Raw genomic sequence first — 13678 nt, 5'->3', positions numbered from 1 at the left:
GTCCTTCTGATATTTGGATTTTTTGAAATTCACTATATACTAGTAATCTACATTTTATGGCAAATGATTTTGAAATTTAACAGTCCTCGGAGTAAAATGTATAAATTTAATGAAGGGCGCGGATAGCGACGTTTTCACGTATTTTTTGTTGCATTTTGAATACGATGTCCTTCTGATATCAAAAAATTCAGATTTTTTAAAATTCGCGATATAATTCATATTTTATGGCTTATGATTAAAAATTGATATTTTTGATATTTAACAGTCCTCGAACTAAACTAATGATATCAAAGTGTATGTAGCTGGGATGAAAAGCCGATGATCAATTGAAAATTGAAGATATTCATTTCCCCCCTCCCCCACCTACTTTTTTTGGTGTTTGGGGAAAAATCTTCAATCTTCTTGTTGATTATAAAGTGATGTTGAACGTGTTCCGAACGTGGACGACTGATGTGTATCCTTGTCCACTGTATAGACCACTTGACATCACTGTTGATCAACAAAGGCGAGGGACTCGTCTATCGATATGCTCGAACGAGCCGCTACACTGTTCAATGGCTTTCTTGTATTGTATGAAATGTGGCGGGCGATTTAAAATGCACATGCCCTTAGCAGACTACGATGCGTACGCACACTGCAGGGAAAAGAACAATGTAAATTGTCATAATGCGCGCGCATACTGCCGGGCAATGACGTCACATGCCAAGTGGTCTATACTTGGATTTTTATATCCTTTGCGTATTAAATAGTCGCACAGATGACAATTTTCAAACTGGTGTTGCTTTCACCAATTACTCACTTTCTTCAGGAAACATGCTTCTTTCTGCGCTGATCCGCTTTATTGACAGATGTGTTGTTTTATAAAAGAAAGAAGAAAATTAATCTCTTGGGAAGGAGGAGAACTTTCATGTCACATTGAGATATATTGAGATTTCCAATATCCAAGATAGATATAATTGGATTTATTTTTCTGCTCAAAACGGGTTTTCCCAAATTTGTCTTTATACACAAACTCTTGAATGATTACTTGAACAGGGGATTCCCATTTCTCACACCTCTCTTGAAATAGCTTTCAATTGTAAACAAATATAAATGATCAAATTAAATTACTCAGGGCATATCACAATACATACTCGCTATATAACAGCGTGCGTGATTGGTCGAGAGCCGGGCATGAATAACATTAATGCCCGATGACCCGGATGTGCGATCGCGGACGGTAAGGAAAATGAAGGAAAATAAAGTTTTTAATAATGTTACTTGTTATTTTTTGTTATTATTTTGATGAAATAAGAATCACAAAATTTTCAGGTATGTATGAACGGGGCCAACAACCGTTTAGTCATGGAAATAATTATATGAATGAACCCCTAATTAATGTTCGAATGATTTAAAGATAAGTAACGCAAATTTTTCTCTTTGTTTGTTTTCTATTACAGGCTATGGTCATATGGTGCCATTATCCATAGGTTCTCAAATCTTCTCCATCTTATTTTCTCTTGTTGGCATTCCTCTAACTGTCTTCTTTCTCGGCATCATTGCAACGAGTTTTAATAAACCATCACAAAGCTTATTGGAGTTCATGATGACAAAGCTGAGTAAGTATACGAGTTTAATGTATTGCGCAAACAATCGGGTAAAAATTACTTGATTTATGAAACCTTTTATTATCATTCATTTGACGCATCTCTATAGGCGCAGACTCCTAACCAGCCTACATCCATGATTAACCATTACAACCAAGGATCAGATATTCGATTTCTAACGGTTAAACCGAGATTTCTTACACCCTCTTCAACGTGAGTGCCAGTTGATATCAAAATCTCCTATGGTTTTCAATTGATGTAACTGGCGTTCGTATAGAAGTTGGTGTAAGAGATCACAATCTGTAAAATAACGTGGTTAGTTTCTTGTGCATGGGGATTTGGCTAGATCGATATTTCAAACAAACATGATATATCCATGAATAAATTCATCTAATCAGGATTGTCCATAAATCATAATTTGTAAAATTTCTTGTACAAATCCAGAAATTATTGGGTATAAAATGATACTCCAATGACACTTTGAACAAGTTCATCAGGACTGATATGATTAAATTAAATATCAGATTATGTTGTACAAGTCCAGAAATTTACTCACGTTTTAGACCTTTCATCTTCCGTGCGGAAGATTTCATCAGTAATGCGCCGATACAAACTTCTGCAAACAACTACACACCCTGGGGATGAGAGTAGGAGGACCAAAGGTGGTGCACCGTGCAGCGGCTATATCGGCGCATTACTGATGAGATCTTCCGCACGGAAGATGAAACGTCTAAAACGTGAGTAAATTTCTGGACTTGTACAACAAAATCTGATATTTAATACTCCAATGACAGTTTCGTACTACATCGTAGTACTTTCTCAAATTGAATGATCAATGAACTTGGCTTTGGTGGCGCTGTTTTAGAGTTGAGTAACTGGTCATTAATGCCATGTGCGGTAGAAACATAATAATTAATGTGATCATACCATCATAGAAACGGTAGAAACATTTATGATCAGTTTCTCAACTCCAAAACAGTCTCACTAACATTAAGTTCCAACAGGAAGCAGCCGACGAGGAGCGGGAGAATTCAATTGGCCATTCAATTTGAGAAAGTACTCCCATGTAGTACGAAACATTTAGGTATATTCAACATCAAGTATTACCCAATAATTTCAGGATTTGTACACAAGAACAAATTAAAACATGTCATATGATTTTATTTCAAATTCTTGTGGTTATGTCATAATGAGCAACATGTGTTTAATGCACATGGCTGCAATAATTTCACATAGTTCACTTTTTCGAAAGTACATGTACATTTAGTACAGAATGTGTTGGGTAGAATCGAAAAACATCAAAAACACTTGTTGTTACTAACATGTCCAATGTGCTAATTGTCCTGGGATATGTATCCAACAAAACCAAAATCATTCGCTTGAATGTGTACTATTTCGGACAAACTTTTGAACAAGTGACACTATTCCACTGACTTATTTGTACTCAAAATGTCGTGCTTTTCTCATTACACTGACCCGATTCATCCTTCTTATCCCAACCCTACTCCCTATTCCAGAAAAATACAGCATTAATTTTTTCGTATTAAAAGATATATTATCCTGTTTTGCCAAATGAAACATAGCTAAATCCGAATCTTTTAGTTAGTTCTAACTGGCAATATAAGAGTCAAATTTTGGAAATAAAGGCTAAAAACATGCGTTTTTAGGGGATTTTTCGTATGCTGTGACAATCAAGCCTTTTACCTGTATTAAGACTAATTTTAAGTTATGCATTCTAATATTTGGAAAACACATTTCTAATCTTTTTCATAGCCAATTATCAAAAATAACGTAAAATATTAAAATTATGAGCTATCTCTTTCCTCACTTAAAATTTTGGAATGCTTATATTAGACTTGTGCTAAGTCTTCGAATTTGGTGACTACAATTGTAAGTAGGCCATCTTCCTTCAAATTGCAAAAATATTACAATTGGACTTTTATTGCCAATTAGAACTAGCCAAAGGATTAGGATTAGGATTTAGCTATGTTTCATTTGGCAAAACAGGATAGCATTTTTTTATTCCTAAAAATTAGTGCTGTATTTTTCTGGAATAGGGAGTAGTCTTAATCCTTACCCTCGAAACCATCTTAAACACGTTAAAAAATGATGTTTACTGACTTCGAATGATCATTAATTTCATATTATCATCTCTATGGCTTCGACACTTGTGTCTCGTATGTTTTCTTGATCATTTCTTGTTATATTTTTCACATCTGCATCATTCATTGATTAAAAACAACAGCTGGGTGTCAAATCCATTCGGTTTTGTGTTATGTGTGTGCGGGGTGTTACACCTTTTCTTTTTAACATTCATTAATTTCATTTACCAACCAACTTCATTACATGTTCTACCAATTCTGCACAGATACCAGAAACACAAAAACAGGCGGTATGAAAAATCCAATTTAAATGTAAAGCTACATTCTTGCATGATTTTGAGCATGAGCTACAAATTCATTCTCCTCTATCTTTTACACAAATATCATTGTCAATTTCGTCCCTATTTTAGTTTTAAACGGCAATATATTTGCATTTGTGGTGCTTGGAAAATGATTGTTTTTAGCATATCCATGCCATAAAAATGACCGCGCATATCATTGACCAAATTTTATGGTTCGTAACGTAACTTAATTAGGCATGTAAGCGGCTCCCATCCACGCCACACAGTGTCATCGCCCCGATATCTTCCATGGCAGAAATCGCCATGGTAGGTTGAATCCACAGCCACGCATGGCCATTTTTTTCGACCTGTTTAATAGTTTTGAGACGCATAATGGGCCGAGGGACATCCGACTAAGGCTATTGACAATAGCCTGGTGACTGACCTTTGTGCGGTCAGTGAGTATGGTATACGCCATGAGGTCATCTGCTTTCAGACTGCCTCCACGAGTGGCCTACGCTGCGCTATAGTTCGGCACATATAAAATCAGAATTTTTGTCAGTTTTTGAGCTCAATACGCGCGGTTCTTTCTTAATACGCAAGCTAACGACTATCATATCCTTTCAACACATATATTCAAGTGCAAGCATAAAAATATGGCTTCTTTAGAATAAAAAAAAATACGGAAGATATTACTCATTTTCTTCCCCGGTATCCAAAGATTTATCGTCTGAATATCAAATCGTGCATAGCACATTCACGTGTATCGATCGATCCCGGGTATTCATTTTAGTGTCTCTGCTGTACAATGTAATTATTAACCAGGCGATGTCGGTGTGCGCCATTCTCCTCTGTCTTCAGCTCTTTGTTTTTCTTTTTCCTCTTAGTCGCTTCCCTTTCTTATATTATTTCTTTCATAAGTATGTAAGCTTTTAATAGTGAGACCAGTCCAATTCTTCTTTCTGCTCATTTAACACTGCCTCATTTGCTTTTTTGTCTTTAAAACTCACCTTTTTCCAATCTTCTGTACTTGCCACCGTTGCTTAGCCATCTGCAAATCGCACAACAGGCACACACTCTTCTTTTCTTTCCATTGCCTCTATATCATTTTCTCCATATATATTGAGAAGAGAACCGGTGACAGTAGACATCCTTGACACACTCCTTTCTCAACTCACTTGGGATTGAAACTCCATCTACCAATCACACCTCAGCCACTTGTCCCATGTATAATTGGCTAATACCAATCTACTGTCTCACCAGTCAACTCCGATCCTCTTTAGAACAGCTTCACCCAGCTCATCATATCAAAAGCTTTCTCAAAGTCTACAAAGCAAATACATACTTCAATTTCATGTTCCCGACTTCTCTCGCTGAGCATCCTTATCACCCAATATTGCTTCCCTTGTACCACGGCCTTGCCTAAAGTCAAACTGGAGTTTTCCAATAAAGTTTTTAGCCTCGGTCTCTAGCCATTGATTCCATCATGAGGGCAAGGATTTTGTGGCACTATATTTCTCTTGCAGTAGAATCAGTTCTAATAAATTCGCCTGGTCAGTCTCTTGATGTGCAAATTTATTGCAGACTTCCTTCAATTCCTCAGTGCCCTTATCGCCAAGGAGGGCAAGGGGGACATGGGCCGGGAGAGAGAGAAACAGATGAGAGAGAGCATTGGAAGTGAAAGAGAAGGGGAGGAGAGCTCGAGATGAAGATATCGAATGTAGGGGAGGAGGAGGGGAAAGGGGTAATTTAGGGAAGAGGTGGTTATATAGGGAGGGGAGCCCCCTCTTAAAGAGGTATGGGTTGTGCTTCCCGGGTATAATAAACTAATTCATAATCAAATCATCTCCATGCATCGTTTATGTTTCATACAAACAAACAAATCCCCCACCCCGCCCCATCCTACAATATACGCGCATGTATATGATTTCTAGGCCTAGAACTCGTGAGTGTAATATGCACCTACCTTCGACAGAGAGCATCAACACATTACTGTCGTCCGCGGGATAGATTTCCGATATCAATCATGATAATAATTATGTTAGGGACGCACCATTAGATTCTCAGGGTGGGGGTAGGAAATTTTTCAACAAAAAAAAACTTCACCCACTACATGAGCAAAAAAAAAAAACTTTCCCCACCAACACTAAAAAAAAAAAAAAAACCTTCCCCCACCTAACTGTTATAATGCATGAAATTAAAAAAAAAAAATTGCCGCCTTCGGCGGTGAAAAAAAACAAACTTCGCCGTCTTCGGCGGCGAAAAAATTTTTCTTCCCCCGACCCTAACTTCCTACCCCCTCCCCCCCTGAGTATCAAATGGTGCATCCCTTAGCACAATAGGCTATTGTATACTTCTGGTTATATACCCTATACTGTGTCCTCCCAGCATAATAGTGTTATGATTGCAGACCAGATCAGCTCTACTTTTTAATCCCTTGATTTTTGGTTTCTGAACAAAAGAGAAACCAAAACTAAATATTTGAAATGAGGGATTGTATATATAGTTGCCGTAGAAGTGACGTAATCAATCGGATTAACTACCATAGCAACAGATGAATACAATTTTGAATATATTGCCCTTCACTACAACGTTCACGCGATACCTATGTATTGAACCATTGATGCCATTGAAAGACTGATCACTCGCACCTGTAAGATTAGTGTCTTTGAAAAGAACGGTATTGTATTCAGTCTATGTTTGCTGACTTACACAGGTGATTAGTGCAATCTGCTTGTATTACAGGGCGATCTATTCAAAAATTGTATTCATCTATTGCCTTGGTAGTTAATCCGATTGTTACGTCACTTCTACGGCGAATACCAAATAGTTTGAAAAACAATATCAGCGGGAATTACTGGGGCAAATGCTGTCCTTTTTAAACTTTTCATGACCACTGAAGCATAGCACAAGGTAGTCTCCGTCACAGCCAGTGTGTCTGTCGGTCCTAATCCTCGTCATTCCTTCGGAGACCCCTTTTCGGCAGGTCACTTGTATGTTTGTGATAACCACATGCAGTCTGTGCGCGAGATTATGAAATACAAGGTTGTCAAAGGTGACGCACGTACACTAGATATACTTCCGCTAAAAAAATTCAAATAGACTAAATGTTTGCATGCTAAATTCTTGGTGGACTGAAAATAACATGTAGACCTGTTATTGTTACTGTTGCGCTTGGGAATGTAGTCCAAATTTATGTTAGATGCATGCTTTTGTAGTGGTGCACGAGATGTGGTATTCAAAACTATCCAATATTCTTCTGCCAACGAGGTTTTAAACAAAAGTGGAAATGGGGTTTTGAACAAGTAATTAAAATAATTTTCTTTAAATTAGCATAGTTTATTTCTTGGTTATTTTTTGCAGCTTTTAAGAATTTTGTTACCACTGTCCTGTTAAGAATAATGATGCTTTTGTTGATGTTGTTGTTGTATTTTCTGTTCATGAATATACTTCGTCCATTTTTTCCAGATACAATGATGTCAGATCACTCCGTGCGGCTACTACACATATCAATGCTAGCAATATTGATAACATCCTTCTTATTCCTTGTACCTGCATTAATATTCGCTCGTTTAGAGCCTGGATGGACTTACTTCGATGGCTTATATTTTGTCTATATATCTATGACAACAATTGGTCTGGGTGATTATGTACCAGCGTTCCAGACAGAAGATGTGCCTTATGAGGATCTTAGGGATGTTTATCATTTAGCAGTGACAGGTTAGTGTCGGATTTGGGCTATTCCATTGAAAATCCACACTCCTCCTGTGGAAGATTTTGGAACATCTTCCACAGGGGGAGTATGGATTTAAAATGGAATGAACACTTAAGGCTGCTCCATTTGAAATCCATCCTCCCTCTGTTGAAGAGTCAGGTATTTGATATTTTTCACATTTTTGATATATAACAGTCCTCGAAGTAAATTTTATAAATCTAATGATATATTCTAAAAGTGTATGTAGCTAGGAGGAAAAGCCGACGATCAATTGAATCGATCGGCTTTTCATCCCACCTACATACACTTTATATACATACACTTATAATGTTTACTACGAGTACAAAAAATCAATTTTTAATCATTTGCCATAAAATGTGTATTACATTGCGAATTTCAACAAATCCAAATTATTTGATATCAGAAGGACATTCTTCGTATTCAGAATGCGATTCAATATGTCTGATGTGCTCTAATGTCCCACAATAAATACTGTCCAAACGTTCATACCCCATCCCTTAATAAAATGCATCCGGTGTTGGTCATTTATTATCATGCCATTTATTATGGCGACCTTTCCTTTTATACCTTTTTAGAACGAGCATCAATAGTATAAAGTGAAAATCACTTAATTGCTGGTAACAGCTGCAGCAATGGGCTATTCCTGTTGAAATCTGTACACCCCCTATGGAAGACCTGATCTTAATCTTCCACACAGGGAGGGTGGATTTCAAGTGGGGTTACCTGAATGGGTGGACTCCATTTAAAAACTACACCCCTGTGTGAGAGATTAAGGTCATGTTTTTCCATAGGGGGTGTATGAGTTTCAATTGGAAGAGCATAATGAAGATCCGTAAACCATCACGCGATGGTGTTAGGTTTAACATGTTTAATGAAAGCATATATTCACGAAAAACACATGCAATTCTACCAAGAATCAACATCAAACCTTGAGAATCTCAATACCAGTGGCAACTCATTAACACGAACTTGTCTGGGCCTCACGATTTAGTATGTGTAACAGGAATTCGTGTTAGGTTTAAATATAACATTAATAGCTTGGGACTTCAAAAACACTTCATGTTATCAGAAATTTCATGTTAACAGAGTTCGTGTTAACGAGTTGCCACTGACTAACTAGACTCGATTGTATGGATTTGAATGCAATGTTCCATTTAGGTTTTAATCGTGTCAACAAACATTTTAAGTGTTCAAATTTTGGAGGAAAATTATACATTTATAGTTAATGTTGACAAATGTTCGCAATAATTATTGATCGGGTAAATAAATCAGAGTGACCATGTTGTTGTTGTTGTTTTAAATAAAACAACAAAACTAGTAGGTGTCGGTTATATATTTATAAAAATAAAAAAAATCTTTTCTCTTCTAACCCTAATTGACTTATGTCTTTGTGTGTTTGAGAGAGGAGGAGCCCGGGGAGGGGATCGAGAGAATTATGTGTGTGGAATGTGGGCCCTACGTGAGGAAAGTATTATACACAGGTAGTGCAATCAATGGAAAAACTACACTGTTGTGATAGTTGTTATTTAGCATGTGTGGGTTGGCGGTTGTCATCGCCCCGATATCTTTATGGCAGAAATCGCCATGGTAGGTTGAATCCACAGCCACGCTTGGCCATTTTGTTCCGACCTTGTGAGACGCATAATGATTCGAGGGACCTGACTAAGGCTACTGACAATAGCCGGGTAATTGATTTCTCTAGTGTGTGAGTAAGCTTGTATACGACATTGAGGTCAATGGTCATCGACTTTTATACTGCTTCCACGGGAGTAGTGAGTGCAGCTATAGCCTGCGCGCTGTAGTCCATACATGACCAACGCAAATATATAAAATTAGAATTTTGGTCAGTTTTTGAGTCAAGACGCACGGCCTTTTCTCAAGACGCAAGCTAACGACTATCATATCTGTTCAACACGTATTTTCAAGTGTATGAGACCAGATCTGGTTTCTTGAGACGAAATCATTTACGGGAGATATTCATCATTTTCTACCCCGGTATCCGAAGATTTTCGTCTGATATCAAAATCGTGCATAGCAATTCACGTGTATCGATACCGGGTATTTATTTTAGTATCTCTGCTGCACCAAGTAATTATTAGCCAGGCGATGTCGGTGTGCACCACGAATAGGTCTCAGAGAGGCATGCATAAATGTACGAATGGAAATTGGAAAAAGGCATGCTTTGAATTGTAATTTCTAGTCTGAAGGCATCGGTACGTTTGATACTTTAGTGATTTTCATATTCAACAATTGACATTATCATGGTTATAAATAATCCTTTGCAGGTGCGTCTAGCTCTCAATTAAAACCGAGGGTGATATTGATATGAAAAGAAAATACATTCTTATTTCGTACTATTCATTTTTAATAGAATCCTTATTCATTTATATTTGATCTCGTGACTATTCGTTTTGATGAGACATATTATTCGTTTTGATGAGACATATTATTCGTTTTGATGAGACATATTATTCGTTTTGATGAGACATATTATTCGTTTTGATGAGACATATTATTCGTTTTGATGAGACATATTATTCGTTTTGATGAGACATATTATTCGTTTTGATGAGACATATTATTCGTTTTGATGAGACATATTATTCGTTTTGATGAGACATTATTCGTTTTGATGAGACATATTATTCGTTTTGATGAGACATATTATTCGTTTTGATGACACATATTATTCGTTTTGATGAGACATATTATTCGTTTTGATGAGACATATTATTCGTTTTGATGAGACAAATTATTCGTTTTGATGAGACGTATTATTCGTTTTGATGAGACATTCGTTTTGATGAGACATATTATTCATTTTGATGATACATATTCGTTTTGATGAGACATTCGTTTTGATGAGACATATTATTCATTTTGATGATACATATTCGTTTTGATGAGACATTCGTTTTGATGAGACATATTATTCGTTTTGATGAGACATATTCGTTTTGATGAGACATATTCGTTTTGATGACACATATTATTAGTTTTGATGAGACATATTATTCATTTTGATGAGACATATTATTCATTTTGATGAGACATATTCGTTTTGATGAGACATATTATTCATTTTGATGAGACGTATTATTCATTTTGATGAGACATATTATTCATTTTGATGAGACGTATTATTCATTTTGATGAGACATATTCGTTTTGATGAGACATATTCATTTTGATGAGACGTATTATTCGTTTTCAACAGACATATTATTCGTTTTGATGAGACATATTATTCGTTTTGATGAGACATATTATTCGTGTTGATGAGACATATTATTCGTTTTGATGAAACATTCATTTTGAAGAGACGTATTATTCGTTTTGATGAGATATGTTTTTCGTTTTGATGTGACATATTATTCATTTTGATGAGACATATATTCGTTTTGATGAGACATATTCGTTTTGATGAGACGTATTATTCATTTTGATGAGACGTATATTCGTTTTGATGACACATATTATTCGTTTTGATGACACATATTATTCGTTTTGATGACACATATTATTCGTTTTGATGACACATATTATTCGTTTTGATGAGACATATATTCGTTTTGATGAGACATATTCGTTTTGATGAGACGTATTATTCATTTTGATGAGACGTATATTCGTTTTGATGACACATATTATTCGTTTTGATGAGACATTATTCGTTTTGATGAGACATATATTCGTTTTGATGAGACGTATTATTCGTTTTGATGAGACGTATTATTCATTTTGATGAGACATATTATTCGTTTTGATGAGACATATTCGTTTTGATGAGACGTATTATTCATTTTGATGAGACGTATATTCGTTTTGATGACACATATTATTCGTTTTGATGACACATATTCGTTTTGATGAGACATTCGTTTTGATGAGACATATTCGTTTTGATGAGACGTATTATTCATTTTGATGAGACGTATATTCGTTTTGATGACACATATTATTCGTTTTGATGACACATATTATTCGTTTTGATGACACATATTATTCGTTTTGATGACACAAATATTATTCATTTTGATGATACATATTATTCGTTTTGACGAGACATTCGTTTTGATGAGACATTATTCGTTTTGATGAGACATAGGCCTATTAGTCGTTTTGATTAGGTATATTATTCATTTTGATTGGAGGTATATTATTCATTTTGATTAGGTATATTATTACTTTGAACCAACAATCTTATCCAAATGAATAGTTTCTGTTTTATTTTAACAAATAACTATTCAAATTGACAAGATCTCCAATTCTTTATTTGACAAGATTACACATTTCATTTTGACAAGATTCTGTTATGTCCCCCTCTGATAAGACAAAACTATTCAAATTTCACTCTTTTGGTCATTTTTATAAGAATCTATTCATTTTTGAAAAGAGCATATTCATTTTTTAAAACGACAAGACAATTTGATCAAATTTGATGAATTTCTTGTCATTTTGATGAGAAAATCCGGTTCATTTTGAAGAGAAATCTGTCAATTTTGAAGAGAAGTCTTCTAATTTTGAAGAGAAATCTGTTATATCCACCTCCGAATAGTCATACTTGTCAAATTTGAATAGATTCTATTTTTAGAGTGTAACATACCATTAATAATTATGAGGTAAACACACCGTAAGCTACACTGCATACTCGATAGTGCATATATCATTTCATTTTATGACTATTGGTGAGCATAATTATATAATGGGCAACAACCATGACACTAAAAAATTATGTAATGTTATTGTTCGGTTTTTTTTAATTTGGTGTACACTCTGTTTCTTTAATTTCCAGTGTATCTGCTATTTGGCTTGAGCATGTTGATCTTACTAGTAGAAACAGTTGTCCAGATTCCTGAGGTGATGATGAAATTGTTGGCGAGAATTAACTTCTCTTCTGCATCGTTATCATTCGATTTCAATCTTCGCAATGGTAAATCTACCGCCAAGGAACCATCAGAGAAGGAAGACCTAGCCTCACAACCAGCCAGTACATATAGTACTATCAATAATTCGGAGAATTAGGGGTATGAAGATAACGGCGTCGATAGAAGTATAGGTTAATAAATGCGTATCACTTGTTGGGAGTGAAATTGTACAAATACAATGCACTTGTACTGAGATATTGATACGTCTAATGCACGAGCCCCGTAGGAGGAGTGCATTAAATGTATCAACATGTTGATACGTCTATGCACGAGCCCCGTAGGGGGAGTGCATTAGACGTATCAACATCTCAGTACAATTGCACTATTCTGTACAATTTCTCGAGTAACAAGTGATACACATCTATTAACTTTTAATTTTACCTTTTTATGAAGTTTTAAATGTAAAGTATTATCTGTTTCAGTTACGTACAGTTACACATGAATATTGTTCAGGGTAGCATATTGATAGAAGGAGCGTATTTTGATTCTAATTGTTTTGAAATACCCAACCTACATCCGAAGATCTAAAGAAATGAATGAGGTCTAAAGAAATGAATGAGGTAACTGCGTTAGCTGATACAGATAATGCATAAATGTTAGTAATTTTTAATCAAAACAATCTCAGTGAATCAAAACAACTGTTCTTAAACTACTTAATATAATAGAGTCGTCCTACCAGTATGCTTCAACTAAATTTTAAAATACGTATTTATAAATACGCACGTGGCCACCTCCGCGCTGCCATAACAGCTTGCAGACAGTAAGTCTCGAAGTGACCTTCTACATAGCGGGGGGGGGGGTCTTACTGTACATTTGAATACAAAGGCGGTAAACAAAGCAGTAAAATTGTATATTTTGTTCAAACTGTGATTGTAAACGTTTCCGTCGATAAATATTTTTTTCCGTCGGCAAATACTTTCAAAATTTTGTTTTTGATAACATATTACAAATTCGGAATCCCCCATGTGTAATAATTTTGCTATTCAATTAATACTTAAATTTGGCATGAAGACTTGGTCACGCTTGCTGGTCTTAGTATGCCGTG

General features: G+C 35.6%; 1 protein-coding gene across 3 annotated transcripts in view; it reads left to right on the top strand.

The window, feature by feature from the left end:
- The window catches only part of LOC140153542 (potassium channel subfamily K member 6-like), a 28933-nt gene extending 15470 nt beyond the window's left edge, over window positions 1-13463 (top strand). For 2 of the 3 annotated variants that reach the window (XM_072176319.1, XM_072176320.1), the window contains exons 2-5: window positions 1440-1598; window positions 3955-3978; window positions 7438-7689; window positions 12501-13463. In XM_072176319.1, the coding sequence (XP_072032420.1) occupies window positions 1440-1598; window positions 3955-3978; window positions 7438-7689; window positions 12501-12730 (665 nt within the window). In that variant the 3' untranslated portion in view covers window positions 12731-13463. The remainder of the gene's footprint in view (window positions 1-1439; window positions 1599-3954; window positions 3979-7437; window positions 7690-12500) is intronic. The other variant, XM_072176321.1, reaches the window with a different exon arrangement.
- The last annotated feature ends 215 nt before the right edge of the window (window positions 13464-13678 follow it).

This window comes from Amphiura filiformis, chromosome 5 (assembly GCF_039555335.1).
Source record: "Amphiura filiformis chromosome 5, Afil_fr2py, whole genome shotgun sequence".
NCBI lineage: Eukaryota > Metazoa > Echinodermata > Ophiuroidea > Amphilepidida > Amphiuridae > Amphiura > Amphiura filiformis.
Note: the sequence above shows the minus strand (reverse complement) of the source record. Positions and strands in the feature narration are given on the sequence as shown.